This window comes from Lissotriton helveticus, chromosome 10 (genome assembly GCF_964261635.1).
Source record: "Lissotriton helveticus chromosome 10, aLisHel1.1, whole genome shotgun sequence".
NCBI lineage: Eukaryota > Metazoa > Chordata > Amphibia > Caudata > Salamandridae > Lissotriton > Lissotriton helveticus.
This window is the reverse complement of record NC_136071.1, coordinates 1,061,347,361-1,061,366,433: the sequence shown is the minus strand read 5'-3', so window position 1 is coordinate 1,061,366,433 and position 19,073 is coordinate 1,061,347,361. Positions and strand designations below refer to the sequence as shown.

Here is a 19,073-nt window from a genome sequence, read left to right as displayed (position 1 = left end):
CACCTGACCTGGGCATATATAAGCAAGGGAGGGAACTTTTTTTAGTCAGTTGGGGCATCACTGACCTGGGGAACCCACGGGACCAGCGGTAGGGGAACCCAGGGACCATCTTCAGTGATCTGAGGAAATTTGCCAAGCCTCCAACTCAAGACCCCCCCCCCCTCTTCAAGAAACCACCTCATAAGGGCGCAGAACCAACCAAGCGCCGAGAAGACTACTTGCCCGTCCTACAGAGACTACTGGGGGATCGACCAGGTACTGGACTGTGCCGGCCCTGTGCACTCCCTGCCTCCACCTGGGCCTGTGCTGTCCTGCCTGCCTCCCCTGACTGAACTGCTCAAATTCCTGTCTTGCCTCACCCCCTGCTGAATCGCTTGAGGAGCGCTGTAGCCTGTTCACCTCATCAGCGCTGTAATCTGCCCCGGCTGAAGAGACTGTTTGGCGCTCGCCCTAGAACTGCCTCAAGTGCTTCCCTGCTGTGCTCCTAGGGAGCGCTGTAAGCCCCCCAGGCGTGATCCTCACCAAGCGCCGTGTGCCCCCTTCAAGCGCTCACCTGCGGTGCCCGGCGAAGCGCCGAGATTGCCCCCGGGCGGCCCTCGGTGCCAGGAGAGGGCCGCCGCCTTGTGCGTGTGGGCCGCGCCCGGTCCGAGACTCCGCCGTCCCTGCGCCGGCCTCCAGAGCTCTGGGGAGGCTGCCGCGACCATCGGCCCGGCTGGGTCACGGCTGGAGGCCCCTGTCCCCGGGCCTAATAAATTTCTGTCAGCGCGTCCGGAGCCTAGGCCGCGGTAGGCCTGAAGCCTGCTCCCGCCCCACGTGACGGGGGAACACCTCTGCCCTGCCCCTCCGAGCGCTGCGCAGCCATTGGTCCTGGCTGGCGCGCCCCCGTGGTGGGCTCCGGGATTGGTCCCTGGGCCGTGGAGGTGCCTGGAGGCCTGGGAACAGCCAGCAGCCTCGTCGGAGGGCCCCGAAGGAAGCCCGGGCCCTCCCGACTCCAGCACCCTTCGCAAGGGCTCCCGCGGGAGCCAAAGAATGACAGGTAACCCCCGGGGGGGAGGAGGACGGCCATGGGAGTGAACGTGGGGCCCCCAGGAAGATCGAGGGAGACCCCTGCCGGAACGGTTGTTAGGCCCAGCGGCCTTCAGTAACTGGCATAGGAGACCCAAAATCGGTGACTGGGCCCCGTTGGCCCTAATCTACCTAAGGAAGGCCCTAAACTGGGCTAGGGCCCCCAAAGCCACCGTGGGGCCGTAGCTAAGCAAAGTTAACCCCTGGCTAGGGGTCTGGTTCTGCATAAGAAAGTACTGTTTCATGTTGCCTGATGCCTGAGTTAATTGCTGAGTTAAAGTACCTTTGCTTGGGGGCATTACCTATTCTTGATGAGGAGCACATTGTACCTGAAGGCCTACAGTGATATAGGAAAATGTTTTATGCCTGCTAACTGAACTGGTAGTTGAATGCCTTGTATTGAATCCCTTGCAGGGGCGGGCTTCATGGAATAATTATAGGAGATGTGCTATATTGCTTATTGACTTACCCCCTTACTACTTCAATGAAATGGGTAGTCTGGAGGAAGGAATTTAATGAAATATTTACCTTTAATGAACTGTTTATTGTTATAGGATGTAATGCTCATTCTTACTACCTGAAATGCTGGGAAATGATTAATGAAAGTATCCACTTTATGTGATGAAAAGGTTATTGCGACAGGCTATGTTATTTTCTGAATTGCTACCTTTGCTCCCATGATGAACATGCTTTAGTGAAATACTCTAGGAAATGCTGATGAATTGATTGCCCTGATCCTAATCCTATATAAAAGCTATTGATTGTAATCAAAAGTACTGGTGTGGTCTCCATTATTGCGCGCACTTATTGTCTCAGTGGATGAGTGTGTTGTGTAGCTACTTTACATGTAAGCCCCTGGTTGCCTACCTGCTCGAGCCAAGCTACCCCCCGGGGAACTGATGACCCCAGTTCTTACATTGGTGGCGAGCAGTGGGATTCAGGACCTGTAGCTACCCAGCACCCTCCAGTGGGACAGAATGCGCTGCAATTAGATTGGACACCTATCGTGCCTACAAGCTTACTCAATTGACCCCCCCATTGTCTAGCCTGCAGAGTGTGTAGGGACCTGTGTTGACCCAGCATTGTTGCCTACGTCCTAGTATCTTTCCTTCAAGTTACCTGGGTCCCCACCTGACAAAATGGAGTTCCAGCTGGCTGACCTTGATGAGTACACGGTAGTGCAGTTAAGGGAATTTTGCCAGGGGATGGGGTGCCGGTTGGGCGGAGAGCCGCAAAGGAAGAACTCTGCACCGCCTTGAGGGCATGGGTAAGGGCCCACCCAGAGGAGCGAGGGGATGGGGAACAGGAGGGAAAGGTCACACAAGGGGAGGCGGACACTCCAGAAGACCCAGGCCTCCTCAACATTGATATGTCTGCCAATGTGTTGCCAGGAAGACGTTCCAGGGCAGGGAGTAGTGTATCCAGGGGGAGTGCGTCGTAGCAGGAGTATGAGGACAGGAGGGAGGAGAGGTGATTGAAGTGGGAGCTTGCCAAGCTAGAGCACGAGAGGGAGAGAGAAAGGGAAGATAAGAAGTTTGCTTTGGAGAGAGAAAGGGAAGATAAGAAGTTTGCTTTGGAGAGAGAAAGATTAGCTATGGAGGAAAGGAAATTGGCGCACAAGCTCCAGCTGAAAGAAATGGAGCTGCAAGCATTGCAGTTAGGTGCGCCAGGAAGTCCTAATGGTGCAGCGTACCAGGGGCTCAGCAGGAGCCCAGATTCTGGTTACCCAAGGAGGTGATAGCGAGCTATACCAAGGGGGATGACATTGCTAGGTGGTTGGAGGCGTATGAAGTGGCCTTGACCGCCCATGGGGTGCCCCAGAAACATTGGGGAGGTGGCCTGTACCGTTATATACCTCCCGATGTCAGGGACACCCTCCTGTACTTGGAAAAGGCAGACCAGTTCAGGTATTCCCCCATGAAGGAGGCGCTCATTAAAAAGTTTGTCTCAACCCCGAAAGGTATCGCCAGAAGTTCCATGGCAGCCATAAGCTGTCCACGCAGAATTGGGTGGATTTTTTTTTTACTATGCCCGTAAGGCTCTGGATGGTTGGGTGCGTGGCAGCGAGGTGCATGATTATGAGGGCCTGTACAATCTTTTTTGAGAGAGCACCTCTTGGATAAGTGTTTTCCGGAGCTGCGCCAACATCTGGTGGGCCGCAAGCTTACTGATCCCCGTGAGCTTGCGGAGGAGGCGGATACCTGGGTTAGCACCCGGGTGTCACACAAGGGCCCCGGTGGAGACGGCCCGAAAGGCGGACAGGGCGCCCCCCAGAAGAAAGAGGGTGGAGATAAAAAGACGGAGTTCTCACGAGGCCCACAAACTAGACAGTTTGGGAGAGGAGTAGGTATCCCACCTCAGTCCCGTTCCCCAACACCCACTTACCCTGACAAGAGTCAGCAGCCAAAAGTCGTCCGGTGCTATGTGTGCGGAGAGGTCGGACACTACAAGGGAGATGCCCAGTGTCGCAAACGACCCCAGCCCCCACTGGTGGCAAGAGTCCCGGGGTGGCTAGTGTAGCGCTTGGGATGGAGCTGCCCCTAGATAGAGAAGGGGAGTGGACAGGCCTGACCCTGGTTTCACTTGGGGATAGAGAGATGGTCCCAGTGACGCCCCTACCATCGAATACTGCTAAGTACCAGCAGAGGGTGAAGGTCAATGGGGAGGAGGTGGACGCTCTGAGGGACACAGGTGCCAGCATGACCACCGTAGTGAGGCGGCTGGTGTCCCCTGAGCAGGTAGTACCTGATGTGTTCCATCCGGCCGTGTTGGCTGACGGCAGTATGAGCTACTATCCCGTGGATCAGGTTCCCTTTGAGTGGGGAGGAGTGGAAGGCCCGTTGAGAGTTGCGATAAGTCCTGCCTTGCCTGTGGACTGTCTGCTAGGTAATGACCTGGAACATAACGCCTGGAAGGAAGTGGAGTTCAAGGCCCACACTGAGATGCTGGGGTTACCAGGGTGGACTTGCGTGGTCACGTGGTCCATGGCTGCCCGGCAAGAAGCTCGACCCGGGTTGGAGCCTGAGACTACGGCCCAACCCAATGCTGGTCGTGAAGAGGAGAGTGTTGTGGAAGACACCCCCGTGTGATGGATGGGGAGCCCACGGAGGTACCCCGGAGTCCGTGGAGGTGGATGTCGTTCCCGTGGGGGACTTGCTGACCCTTGCCGAGTGGCATGTGGAAGGAGGGCCTACCCGGGAGGAATTCTGTCGGGCGCAGAAGGAGTGCCCCACGCTTGAAGGCATGCGGTGACAGGCCGCAGCCCAAGCGACTGATCAGGAGACCGGCAGTTTTCACGTGTACTGGGAGGATGGCCTCCTTTACAGTGAGCCTAAGGTTCCGGTGCATGGATCCTCGAGGGCCTTAGTGGTACCCCAATGTTACCGGGCCTTTTTGTTGGAATTGGCGCATCAGATACACTTGGCTGGACACCTGGGCCAGGACAAGACTTTTGCGAGGCTAGTCTCACATTTTTATTGGCCCAGGCTGAGAGTTGCCTCTGACACCTACTGCAAGACCTGCAAGTCTTGCCAGGCAAGTGGCAAGACGGGGACCAAAGTGAAGGCCCCATTGCAACCGCTCCCGGTGGTCGGGACCCCTTTTGAGCGTTGGGCAGTTGGACCCTCCGACCTCTGCGGGACAACGGTTCATCTTGGTGTTAGTGGACCACTCCACTCGGAGGCTATTTCTCTGAGGACCGTTACTGCACTTGTGGTGGCGCAGGCCCTGATGGGGATACTTACCCGAGTGGGATTCCCCAAGGTCGTGGTGTCGGACAGGGGCACAAACTTCATGTCGGCCTACATGCAGGCCATGTGGAAGGAGTGCGGAGTGACCTATCGGTTCTCCACTCCTTACCACCCCCAGACTAACGGGCTCGTAGAGCGCTTCAACAAGACCTTGAAGGGGATGATCCGGAGCCTGCCAGAGGACTTGAGGCGGAAATGGGACATCCTCCTCCCTTGCTTGCTGTTTTTGTACCACGAGGTACCACAGAAGGGAGTCTGGTTCAGCCCCTTCGAACTGCTCTATGGCCATCCCATTAGGGGACCCCTCAGCCTTGTCAAAGAGGGATGGGAGAAGACTTCGAAGAAGCTTCCCCGTGATGTCGTCAGCTACATGCTGGCGTTCCGCAGCGAGATGGCCAAGCTGTGGAAGGAAGCCTCAGACAACTTAGAGGCTAGCCAAGCCGTCATGAAGGAGTGGTATGACCGCAACTCTCGGACGGTGGAGTTGGACGCTGGACAGAAGGTGTGGGTCATGGAGGCTGGGGAGCTTAGTGCCCTCCAGGACCGGTGGACTGGTCGGTACGAGATTGTGGAATGTCGAGGTCAGACCACCTACGTCGTTGACTTGAAGACCCCCCGTCAGCCCCATCGGGTGCTCCACGTCAACCGCCTGAAGCCTCACCATGAGCGATCGGAGCTTGCTCTCCTCATGGTGACGGATGGGAGCGAGGAGGAGGAGAGTGAGCCTCTTCCTGACCTTCTGGCGGCCCAGGAGAAGGATGGTTCAGTGGAGGGAGTTGTCCTCTCCCCATCCTTGACCCCAGAGCAACAGAGGGACTGCCGCCAGGTATTGGCGCAGCACGCCTCGCTGTTCTCCCTCACGCCTGGAATTATGCATCTGTGTACCCATGATGTGGACACAGGGGACAGTCCGCCAGTAAAAACCAAGTCTTACCGGCTGTCCGAGAAAGTGAAGAACAGCATCCAGGGTGAGATGACCAAAATGCTGGAGCTGGGGGTGATCGAACACTCCAGCAGCCCGTGGGCTAGTCCGGTCGTGCTGGTGCCGAAAGCGGCCCCACTGGGCACCACACCAGAACTTCGGTTCTGAGTGGACTATCGGGGATTGAACTCTGTCACCAAGACAGATGCTCACCCGATCCCACGGGCAGATGAGCTGATTGACCGGCTGGGAGCAGCCAAGTACCTCAGCACCATCGACTTGACATCAGGGTACTGGCAGATTGCCATGGCCGATGGAGCCAAGGAGAAGACAGCGTTCTCCACCCCCAAGGGCTACTTCCAATTTCGAGTGATGCCCTTCGGGCTCAAGAATGCTCCGGCCACTTTCCAGCGGTTGGTGAACCAGGTGCTATCTGGCCTGGAGTCCTTCTCAGCGGAGTACCTGGATGACATAGCTGTCTTCAGTAGCACCTGGGAGGACCATCTGCCGCATCTCCAAGAGGTGCTGCAGGCTTTGCAACGTGCTGGCCTCACCATAAAGGCTAGCAAGTGCCAGATTGGACAGGGATCTGTCGTCTACCTGGGACACCTGGTGGGCGGGGGTAAGGTGCAACCCCTCCAAGCCAAAATTGAGACCATCATGGCCTGGGAGCCCTCCAAGACCCAAACTGAGGTCCGAGCCTTCCTCGGCCTCACTGGCTACTACCGCAGGTTCGTCAAGGGATATGGCACCATCGTGGCCCCCTTGACTGAGTTGACGTCCAAAAAGCAGCCACGCAAGGTGATCTGGACGGCTGCTTGCCAGGAGGCATTTGAAACACTGAAGCACGCCATGTGCACCGCTCCGGTTCTGGCCACTCAGGACTTCCAGAAAGAATTCATCGTGCAGACGGATGCCTCAGAGAATGGCGTAGGCGCCGTGCTATCGCAACTCAACGACGATGGCCAAGATCAACCTGTGGCCTTCATCTCCAGAAGACTCCTCCCTCGGGAACGGCGATGGAGTACCATCGAGCGAGAAGCCTTCGCTGTGGTCTGGGCCTTGAAGAAGATGAGGCCATACCTTTTTGGCTCTCACTTCCTAATTCAAACCGACCACCGACCCCTTCGCTGGCTCATGCAGATGAGAGGCGAAAATCCCAAGTTGCTAAGGTGGTCCATTTCCCTACAGGGGATGGACTTTAGGGTGGAACATTGGCCCGGAGCTGACCACGCCAATGCTGACGGTCTCTCCCGGTTTTTCCGCCTTAGTGACGAGAACTCCCTAGAGGTTGGGTAGCTCTCCCCTCTTTCGGCTGGGGGGAACACATGTTAGACCTGTCAGCCCTAGGGTGGTCTTTCCCTACTTTTTTTTGCCCTTGCCTCGTTTTTCCCACCTTCTTTTTGTTGGCCCTTAGGTCTCCGGGCACCTTTCCATGGCCAATCCATGTTAGGGTGCAGGTGCTGTCTACTCCAAACATGGCTGCCACTGGCCCCTGCTACTGCAGCGTGGTTTTTTCTAGTAGCACCCTAGTTGCAAGGAGCTGGCTGGGACCCCATACATTGTTGCAATGCCAGCCTGCCATCGCCTGCCCACAGGTAGAGTGGGGAAGCTCCTGGTACCTTCCAGAAGAAAGGCGGAGCCTATTTTTGCCGCCTTAGAGAGTGGTCACCTGACCTGGGCATATATAAGCAAGGGAGGGAACTTTTTTGAGTCAGTTGGGGCATCACTGACCTGGGGAACCCACGCAGGAGATTTAGGCGGTAGGGCCTAGTCAGGGACCTATGCCACTGGGAGTGACAGGACTTAGGTGCTGCCTCTTAAGATGAGTGAGGTATCCTAGGCGAGCCCACTGATCTGGCCCGGCGGTAAGGGAACCCAGGGACCATCTGCAGTGATGTGAGGAAACTTGCCAAGCCTCCAACTCAAGACCCCCCCACTCTTCAAGAAACCACCTCATAAGGGCACAGAACCAACCAAGCGCCGAGAAGACTACTTGCCCGTCCTACAGAGACTACTGGGGGATCGACCAGGTACTGGACTGTGCTGCCCCTGCGCACTCACTGCCTCCACCTGGGCCTGTGCTGTCCTGCCTGCCTCCCCCTGACTGAACTGCTCAAATTCCTGTCTTGCCTCACCCCCTGCTGAATCACTTGAGGAGTGCTGTAGCCTGCTCTCCTCATCAGCGCTGTAATCTGCCCCGGCTGAAGAGACTGTTGGGCGCCCGCCCTAGAACTGCCTCAAGCGCTTCCCTGCTGTGCCCCTAGGGAGTGCTGTAAGCCCCCCAGGCGCGATCCTCACCAAGCGCCGTGTGCCCCCTTTAAGCGCTCACCTGCGGTGCCCGGCGAAGCGCCGAGATTGCCCCCGGGCGGCCCTCGGTGCCAGGAGAGGGCTGCCGCCGTGTGCGTGTGGGCCGCACCCGGTCCGAGACTCCGCCGTCCCTGCGCCAGCCTCCGGAGCTCTGGGGAGGCCGCCGCGACCATCGGCCCGGCTGGGTCACGACTGGAGGCCCCTGGCCTAATAAATTTCTGTCAGCGAGTCCGGAGCCTAGGCCGCGGTAGGCCTGAAGCCAGCTCTCGCCCCACGTGACGGGAGAACACCTCTGCCCCGCCCCTCCGAGCGCCGCGCAGCCATTGGTCCTGGCTGGCGCGCCCCCAAGGCGGGCTCCGGGATTGGTCCCCGGGCCGTGGAGGTGCCTGGAGGCCTGGGAACAGCCAGCAGCCTCGTCGGAGGGCCCCAAAGGAAGCCCGGGCCCTCCCGACTCCAGCACCCTTCGCAAGGGCTCCCGCTGGAGCCGAAGCACGAAAGGTAACCCCCGGGGGGGAGGAGGGCGGCCGTGGGAGTGAACGCGGGGCCCCCAGGAAGATCGAGGGAGGCCCCGGGGCCGCCCCTCCCCTGCCGGAACGGTTGTTAGGCCCGGTGGCCTTCAGTAACTGGCATAGGAGACCCAAATTCGGTGACTGGGCCCCGTTGGCCCTAATCTACCTAAGGAAGGCCCTAAACTGGGCTAGGGCCCCCAAAGCCACCGTGGGGCCGTAGCTAAGGAAAGTTAACCCCTGGCTAGGGGTCTGGTTCTGCATAAGAAAGTACTGTTTCATGTTGCCTGATGCCTGAGTTAATTGCTGAGTTAAAGTACCTTTGCTTGGGGGCATTACCTATTCTTGATGAGGAGCACATTGTACCTGAAGGTCTACAGTGATATAGGAAAATGTTTTATGCCTGCTAACTGAACTGGTAGTTGAATGCCTTGTATTGAATCCCTTGCAGGGGCGGGCTTCATGGAATAATTATAGGAGATGTGCTATATTGCTTATTGACCTACCCCCTTACTACTTCAATGAAATGGGTAGTCTGGAGGAAGGAATTTAATGAAATATTTACCTTTAATAAACTGTTTATTGTTATAGGATGTAATGCTCATTCTTACTACCTGAAATGCTGGTTAATGATTAATGAAAGTATCCACTTTATGTGATGAAAAGGTTATTGCGACAGGCTATGTTATTTTCTGAATTGCTACCTTTGCTCCCATGATGAACATGCTTTAGTGAAATACTCTAGGAAATGCTGATGAATTGATTGCCCTGATCCTAATCCCATATAAAAGCTATTGATTTTAATCAAAAGTACTGGTGTGGTCTCCATTATTGCGCGCACTTATTGTCTCAGTGGATGAGTGTGTCGTGTAGCTACTTTACACGTAAGCCCCTGGTTGCCTACCTGCTCGAGCCAAGCTACCCCCCGGGGTACTGGTGACCCCAGTTCTTACAGGCACCAAGTGTGACTTTGCACTTTAATATACTGTCCACTAAATATGATGTCATACCGAAGCATTAATGTGAAATTTTCACTACAGAATTACCTCTATATACCAAGTGATTTTGTATCTAATGTATAGCACACGTATGATGACTTTACATAAAGGGATTTTTCACTTTGCTGTGTTTTATGAGCTTAAATATAATTTTTGCTCTTAAATGTATTTTTGCACCAGTTTTGCATGGAAACATGTCCCACACCCATATGCACCTAAGTTAGCTTTTGCTCCTAATGTGTTTTTTGCCCCTGCAGTTGTTTTCATACCTTGGTAATGTTGCCCAAATAGAGATTTTGCACCTTAATATGTTTTAACACCTAAATTAGATGTTGCTGATAAATGTGGTACTATCGTCCTCCTGACCTCTGTTCATTCTATCGCCCCATCTCCCTGTTAAACGCGGAAACTAAAATCATTGCAAAATCCTTCATGAACCGACTCTTTAGCTAATTGTCTCTTTGGTTAATAAGGACCAATCTGGCTTCATGCCCAAACGTGTAACATTAATACCAAAATGGGATTGGCCCTAATCAGTAAGGCTGAGCCCAATATAACCTTATAACAAAAGAATATGCCAGTACTGATAATTATTCACAATTGACTCATCTCAAAAATGTATACCTTATACACATTTGAAAGCTCATTAATAGCTTTTATTCAACACGATTTTTTGGATTATCTTGTAACACAAGTTTTTTACACAGTTATATTTCAAAACAAGAACCACACAACAAGTGACATAAAAAATGATTTAGGGGACAAGAGGCTTAATAAATAGTCATACACTCGCTCTCACAATCAATCATCATTTCACATACTTCACATACCCAAACCACAAATTCCACACATACACCACACCAATAGGGATGAACCTATGGAATAACAAACGGTCTGCCAACCAAATTGTCAAAACAATGTTTGCTGTTGATTAAATCACAGATCATAAGTATCTTCTAATACACAATTTTACACACATCGTTCTGTTTTATCTATATATTAAATGTAGCAAAGACCAGCTTTTAACAACACAAAATATTTTGGCAGCACCGATAGTCAGTCTACGCATTTCAAATCCCTGTAGTCGCTGAAATTCTCATCAGGACCATAGATTTCTGTAAAAATAAAAAGAAGAACACAAATGGTATCCTATTCTCTTTCAAATAAACCAAAGTGCTACCCACTATTCTCCAGCTCCAGCTTACCAGTCTCAATTGAATCATAAGACGTAATGTTGTCCAAATCTTCAAACCCCAAAATATTCTGTGAATCAGAGGAGGGAAAAGAAGAAGAATGTATAGTCTCTAAAACTAATGAGAAACCATCCAATGATAACGTCAACATGGTGTCCTACACACCAATCGTACAGGAATCTTACCTCAAAATAACCTTGCCCACTTTGCTATACACATGAGGATTAGAGACTTTACCATCTGTTGATGCATCGCCTGTCAAACCAAGAAGGATACGTAGTTGGTATATACCCTTGCTTAGAATCAACAGTCATAAAACATAACTCATTGCCAATGTGATCTCTTACCTCCTATTGCCCATCGGCGAGGAGTCCTTTTAAATGGAGGAACTTCTGTTTTGAGCGATAATTTAGTTAGCCGTCAGCCTGGAAAAATAATTGAAGCGCAATATATTAGCGCATTGTTTGTCCTGTGTTCACCTACACCCATCTGAGGTAGAGATTTTTTGTCGGCCCAAGCGAAGAAATCCTTACCCGATAAATATTCGGTCGTGAAGACGGAGCTCCTGCTTCCTTCCGCGTTCTCCGCGTTCACACAGGCGTCAAGGGATGACGTTGCATGACCCCACCAGTCTAGTTGGTATGTGTAGTTCGGATGCTTATTTAGCGCATGCGTGTTTAGCCAGAACTTGCGAGTGTGTTTTTTTTCTCCTCTCGTTTACATCACTTTACTAGTGATATGGTGCATAGCACCCCATGGTATACGTGTTTGTATTGGATCAATTCCTCTTTCCCAAAGGTATGACAGTGTGACCCCCCTACAATTGCACCTTATCACTGGTATCGGAAGCATTTCCAATTTGGGACCTTTTGGAAATGCAAATAATTAAAATAATGCTTTTTGCCCTGCAATCATATAGAACCGCGTATTGTAGAGTATGTCGATCTAATACCCACTTGGAACCAGAACGGGGCCATTGCCCGTGACGGCCGTTGGCTTATAGTCGTGGACAGTAAATTCTAGTTATGTATGATTTTCATAAGGAATTCAAAATGAAATAACGCAATGGATTAATAACACGCATGCGCCAAATTAGCAATTTGACTACAACCCTCAGCATCAACAATAATTGCTGCCCCTTGATGAAAAAGCAATTTTTGAAGTACAAGCAAGAAATTACATTTTTTTCATACATAATTGTTTGTATTCTAAAGTGATGTAAACAAGAGGAGAAAAAAACCACACTCGCGAGTTTTGGCTAAATACGCATGCGCTAAATAAGCGTCCGAACTACAAACCCTAACTAATTGCACTTCAATTATTTTTCCAGACTGACGGCTAACTAAATTATCGCTCAAAACAGAAGTTCCTCCATTTAAAAGGACTCCTCGCCGATGGGCGATAGGAGGTCAGAGATCACATTGGCAATGAGTTATGTTTTATGACTGTTGATTCTAAGCAAGGGTATATACCAACTACGTATCCTTCTTGGTTTGATAGGCGATGCATCAACCAATGGTAAAGCCTCTAATCCTCATGTGTATAGCAAAGTGGGCAAGGTTATTTTGAGGTAAGATTCCTGTACGATTGGTGTGTAGGATACCATGTTGACGTTATCATTGGATGGTTTCTCATTAGTTTTAGAGACTATACATTTTTAGGTTTTGCTGGCAATGCGTACGAAGTACGCATGCGCTAGCAAAATCCTTATGTTTCTCTGTTGGGTCGGGTATCCCGCCCCCTCCTCGCCCCCTCCTCCCATTGGCTAGCTCCATAAATGGAGGCTAGCCATTGGGAGCCGGATCTGTCCGTCAAAGGCCGGACCAGATTCGGGGGGCGTTCCCGCTATTTTTTCCCTCTCCGCCTCTGCGATGTCGTCATCGCGGCGGTGGGCGGAGTTTCGTTTTGTTTTTTTCGTCTGTGTTTGTTTGTCATTTTATGGCGACCACAGCCGCTGGAGGAAGCCCAGGTGAGTGTTCTTCGTCCCGGTCCCGCTCCCCCTCTCCCCTCCGCCCGCAGCTCCTTCCGTCCTGCTCTTCCCCCCTCCCTCCGCCCGCAGTCCTTCTTCGTCCCGGTCCCGCTCCCCCCCCCCCCCTCCGCCCGCAGCTCCTTCCGTCCTGCTCTTCCCCCCTCCCTCCGCCCGCAGTCCTTCTTCGTCCCGGTCCCGCTCCCCCCCCTCCCCTCCGCCCGCAGCTCCTTCCGTCCTGCTCTTCCCCCCTCCCTCCGCCCGCAGTCCTTCTTCGTCCCGGTCCCCCCCCCTCCCCTCCGCCCGCAGCTCCTTCCGTCCTGCTCTTCCCCCCTCCCTCCGCCCGCAGTCCTTCTTCGTCCCGGTCCCCCCCCCCTCCCCTCCGCCCGCAGCTCCTTCCGTCCTGCTCTTCCCCCCTCCCTCCGCCCGCAGTCCTTCTTCGTCCCGGTCCCGCTCCTTGCTTTGGCTGGTTTTCCTTTTGATGGAGGACGCGCCCCGAAGCCAAGAAAGCATTGACAAGCCTGGTGCCAAAGCATTTACCACAGTTGGAAACAGCAAATGGTTTCGTTAGAACAAAGGGATCGACTGGTCATGATTAGCAGTAGAGATGTTTGGCAGGAGAGGAGAAAAGTTTGAAATATTTCTCGGATCCTGGCAAGGATTCCTTGGCAATGTGTTGTAATGTAAGGCAGCTCCAGTAAAGTCGTGCTTCGCCAATTACTTGCTCTCTTCGTGTTTTGGTGCAGTGCTTGTCTACGAGCTCTGTGGAGGGATACTGTTGGGCCTGCTCCGGACTAGTAAAGCAAAGTAGTGTGGGAACGGCCATAGATTTATCCCTCTGGGCCAGTTACACAGGTTGATGGGCTTGGTGATCTGGCATCCACCTCAGTGTGAGGGTGGTAGGTGGGTAATCCCTGCTTCATTTGTGGTGGGTAGGGGTCTTCGGATCATGCGTCTCTCAAGTCTTCCAGGAAACTGAAACCCACCCGCTGCGTGGCGGGGTTACTACGGCGCTAGTAAGTGTTCTTGTGTAATGGTTCAAATGTGCCACCAGGTGGCGTATGAGCCGAGCGACTACTCTATGCTTTCTTTGGCTGTGGATTTAGGGCTAAAGGTTCGCATGCGCGCTGCTCTGTGACCCTTCCTGGTTTCCGAATAGTACTCCCAGTCCCCGACCCTTGTCCCCGGACTGTCATTCCCTTTACCCTAGTTTCCCTTCGCATACTACCGCCTCTGCTGCAGGGCTTTGAATCGGTTTGGCTTGGTACCTCTGGGACTTTGGGTACGGTCCCGTGTGTACGAGTTCGGGTGCGCTTCTCTCTCGTCCCTGCATTGCTTCCTGTGGTGTAATCGTGTGTGTAACACTGTACTCCTTTCTGGTGTGCGAGCTTCTCTCTCGTCCCTGCATTGCTTCCTGTGGTGTAATCGTGTGTGTAACACTGTACTCCTTTCTGGTGTGCGAGCGCTAAGCTCGCAGTTCTGCTGTCTCTGGTTCAGCAGTGTGTGTCACATAAATAAAAAATTTGTCATTGGCAATGCCAATCGCTCTAACTTTGTCAAAGGCAAAACCATTGCATTGTAAATGCTTGTTCTTCTTTTCTCTCCTCTGATTCACAGAATATTTTGGGGTTTAAAGATTTGGACAACATTACGTCTTATGATTCAATTGAGACTGGTAAGCTGGAGCTGGAGAATAGTGGGTAGCACTTTGGTTTATTTGAAAGAGAATAGGATACCATTTGTGTTCTTCTTTTTATTTTTACAGAAATCTATGGTCCTGATGAGAATCCCAGTGACTACAGGGATTCGAAACGCGTAGACTGACTATCGGTGCTGCCAAAATATTTTGTGTTGTTAAAAGCTGGTCTTTGCTACATTTAATATATAGATAAAACAGAACAATGTGTGTAAAATTGTGTATTAGAAGATACTTATGATCTGTGATTTAATCAACAGCAAACATTGTTTTGACAATTTGGTTGGCAGACCGTTTGTTATTCCATAGGTTCATCCCTATTGGTGTGGTGTATGTGGTGTGGAATTTGTGGTTTGGGTATGTGAAGTATGTGAAATGATGATTGATTGTGAGAGCGAGTGTATGACTATTTATTAAGCCCCTTGTCCCCTAAATCATGTTTTATGTCACTTGTTGTGTGGTTCTTGTTTTGAAATATAACTGTGTAAAAAACTTGTTACAAGATAATCCAAAAAATCGTGTTGAATAAAAGCTATTAATGAGCTTTCCAATGTGTATAAGGTATACATTTTTTAGATGAGTCAATTGTGAATAATTATCAGTACTGGCATACAAATGTGTAACATGACATAATATCAAAGGGGTTTACAATGCACTCGCACTGGAGAACAGAATACAGGGTCCATTCCGGACTGTTTTTGAAAAAGCCTACGACTTGGTGTGGTGGGATTATCTGTTTCTCCTTCAGAAGAGGTTAGACATTGGCCACCAATTCTGTCAATCTGTGCGAATACTATACATTGATTTAACGGCATGAGTCAAGATTGGGAGCATCACATCAGCCACATTCAAGGTGCAGTTTAGCACCAGGCAGGATTGCCCCTTTGACCCTTGCTGTTCAAGTAGTTATGGAGATGATGATTTGAGCAGCATTTGTAATCAACACACACATGTGGCTTCTGAAGCCTGACAGCTTTGGAGAGGTGTAGAGTCATTTAAAATGTTTTCTCTTCTTAATATTTATATTCGTAACAAAGTTAGTGAAAATATGATATTACCTGATATATCCTTAAGCTCATTGTTGTTTAGATATAGTTCTGAGAGACAGAAGTTATTTTTCAAGCATGTTATTTTCTGTATCTGAAATGTGAGAACAGAAGTTATACATGGTATATTGCTCTAAATTCACCAAAGAAATGACTGTGAATTGAAATTGAAATGCTTTAAATATTTTCTTCACAACATCACACCATGAATTATTGCACATCTCTAAAAAGAATTGGGGTCTATTACCAGTTTTGCTGTTCTACTTTTACCATTTGAGGTGTAGTAAAAACATATTTAAAGATGTTTTAAAAGAGTGATTGTACAACCCAATCTAAGAGAGGCAACTGATGATCCAATTCTCCTTCAATCAACAACTCGTCTCACGAAGTTCTTTCTTTTCCAAAACCATTGAGCTTCTAGAATTCAGGGACTACATAATAAATCCAGTATGCTCTGGCTCCACCAGAACAATTATCCAGAACAATTATCACATACAGCTCGAGCTACCTCAGCTCTACCCACCACTACCACCTCTCCTCAATTTCTTCTGTTACGTTCAACACTGTTGACTGCTGCAACTTGCTACTGCCCTCTCTTTCCTAGGTGTTACAGTCATGATACTTGACAGGTTATCCTCATAATTTGCTAACTGATCTTTATCAATCGTTATGCCTTCAGTCTCCTGGCACTCATCATGGGCCATACTCACAGTCATCATAACCCATCCCTGAGTCCTCTGAACTCTCTTGTTAGCTCTCTAAATTACTCCCTTCTGATATCTCTTACAATGGATAAGGACACAAATCCAGGAGAGAATAGGCTCTATAGATCAGACAAATCAGACCTCTAAAAGTATGGTTGTGTCTTCCCCTCAGCATCGACCTTCTAAGAAACACCAGCTTACAAGGGGGGGTTTTAGCTGTGAGGTTGGATTTGGTTATCATGTCGTAAATTAACCATGAACGTATAAATGTAAAATACTGTATACCGAAATTGAAGTCACTCTGTATATGATTTTCTAGGAAGTTGACAAATTCATTGCTTATCAGAGTGTATTATGTTTTTAAACTGGATAATTGACTGTTGTGAAGATCTTGTTTGTTTATATTGTTACGTAGTTATCCGTTTGGCCAAAAGAAAGCTACATCGGTAATCGCAAAACGTGTTGGCCTATTTCCTTTTTGATACAACTTTAATTGTTGGCAAAGACATTCCCAATAAAGTAATTAAGATAACTGAGGAATTGCAGAAGTTTCTAGTGTGGTATCTACTAAGAAAAGGCCTCAAAATGTTGGTTTGTGTCTCTTACAATGGGTTTACCTACATTACTCTTTCAAACAAAAATTTCTACTGTACAAACGTTCGGCACTGGAGGTTCTTCATTGTCTAAGGCTGAACTTCGCCAAGACATACATTCTTTATTCACTTGCCTTGGCTACTCCTGAATCCATCTGTTCCATTTTTTCCTACACTTCCGACATGCTCACAACATCTCCCACAGTCAAGAACTAGGATTTTCAATTCAACTCTACTGTTTTGGTGGAATCCTACACCAGTCAAGTTTCAAGTTTACTTTATTTTACATAGTTAGCAAAAACCATTGCAATACGATGAAGATATTTTAATATATAAAATGGATATTCTGTGAAATTTGATCAACTATTGCCACTTTTTTTTTTTTTAGTAATGTTATAGGATAATATTGTCTTCTAATAAAAATCGATTAAAACCGAAGGTAAGAAAATGCTGCACAGTTTGAAATCAGAGTTGACAATGCTGGCGATGACGAAAGTCATCAGTTCGCAAGGTAAAGTGCAGTACAGTTGCTATTTTTTGGTTCCGGCCGGACTTGCCCATGGACCAGTGTCGTATAGTGCATATTGCTCAGTTGTTTGAGCCTGTCCGAGTTTATTCAATAAAATGCTAGTGTTCAGTCCTTGGTGTGGTGAAGAAAAGCCACCTCCCATCTGCGGGCCGACATGCAACACCAGAGACTTCATCCTTATGTTGGATTTATTACATTTTTGGCATTTTAGGCATTCTTTGTTTGGCCAGCATAAGATATTTTACAAGTCTACAGTTCAGTTGTGTGTTCTCTGGGTTTAGGCAGGCCAACACTGCTTGCCTTCTGATGAGGATGCCTTTCTGCTTAAGGGATGCTTCTAGTAACTGTAGCCGTTCTTGATGCAATTCCTTCCATGTGCAGATTAGATGTAGAATGTCTCCTTGCTTGGTGTTAAACAGCCTGCACATGCTTTGTGTTGTTGCCCACAGCCATGGTGGAAGATGCTGAGCACATGGGAGAATACCCAATCTATGCTTTAGAAAATTTATTTTTATACCTTTGGGATAGCCCTGATTAAAGAATGCTTGTGGTGCAAGTGATTCCAGGCGTGAGATCTATTTGAGAAGCTTGCCTTGTCCTCCACCAGGGAGATTTGTTTTATGCATTTCCAGACCAGTTTTTTAAAAGTTAGAAGGGTGAGTTGTGTGTCCCAGAGTTCCTTGAGCCTGGTGGGTTCCAGGACTATCTGAAGGTAGCTTCTCGCTTGTGAAGTTTCCCTGTGCTGGATGTCGTGCCACAGCAGATGATTTAACGTGTTTGTAGAGGCGCTTCTGATCTTGTGCCAGCAGATGATGTAAGATCCATGCCTGGCCAGGACTTGTTGCAAAAGTCCGAACTTCAGCATTATTTGAGCCGTGCAATATAATGCAGGAGGAAGAACATGGTCCTATATGCTTTAACCAGTGTTCTGTCCAGTACATTGGCATCTCTACCCCACATTGCCTCACTGCCATAGGTAATCATGGGGAGTAGTTTAGCTTGAACTACCTTCAAAAGCGGGCTCAGTGTCGGCCTCATCAATTTGTTTGCAAGGTTTTTCATTGATAGAAATATTAACGTCCCTTTCCTTCTTATTTCCTCTTTTTGGCGCATAAATGACCCTTCCTTGTCAAATATGACTCCTAGGTACTTGTAGTCGTGAGCTGGTTCGAGTTTAGTGCCACCCAAAAACCAATTCCTCTGCCGTTTTTTGTTGTTGTTTATCGTCATTGACCGAGTCTTACTCAGATCCATTTTTAAGTTGTTTTCTGTGGCGTAGGTCTGCATTTCCGTTAGTAGATGTTGAAGTCCAACGAGATATGACTAAGCAGAACTACATCATCTGCATACATAAGATTGGTCAATGTTTTACCTCCTAGCTTAGGTGAGTGGAAATTACAGGCATCAAATGCTTTTGGGTGGTCGGCCATGAATAAATTAAACAGGGTGGGTGCGAGCACGCAGCACTGTTTCAGTCCTTTGGTTGTGGGGACTTTTGAGGAGAGGTGGGTGCTGCCGCCTACTTTCACCTACACCCAAGTGTCTCTGTGGAGAAGTGACAGAATGTTTAAGATAGGCTGTGGGATGCCCCAGAGCGCCAATTTCCCCACAGTCTACCCCTCTCCACATTGTTGAATGCAGCACTGAAGTCGATATAGCATAGACGTAAGGGTAGGTTGGAGGTTTTTGCTGCGTCAATCAGTAAAGAGATTGTGAGAATGTTTGTTGATGTGCCAGCCATTTTGCGAAAGCCGGTCTGGTTCAGTGGTATTATCTTGTTTGCCTCTGCCCAGGAT

At 49.6% G+C, this 19,073-nt stretch overlaps 1 protein-coding gene across 4 annotated transcripts in view; it reads right to left on the bottom strand.

Annotated features, from left to right (window-relative positions):
- The window catches only part of LRRC72 (leucine rich repeat containing 72), a 167,115-nt gene that overhangs the window by 42,041 nt on the left and 106,001 nt on the right, over positions 1-19,073 (bottom strand). For all 4 annotated transcript variants that reach the window (XM_078663772.1, XM_078663773.1, XM_078663771.1 and 1 more), the window contains exon 5: positions 15,464-15,545. In XM_078663772.1, coding sequence (XP_078519898.1) covers positions 15,464-15,545 — 82 coding nt within the window. The remainder of the gene's footprint in view (positions 1-15,463; positions 15,546-19,073) is intronic.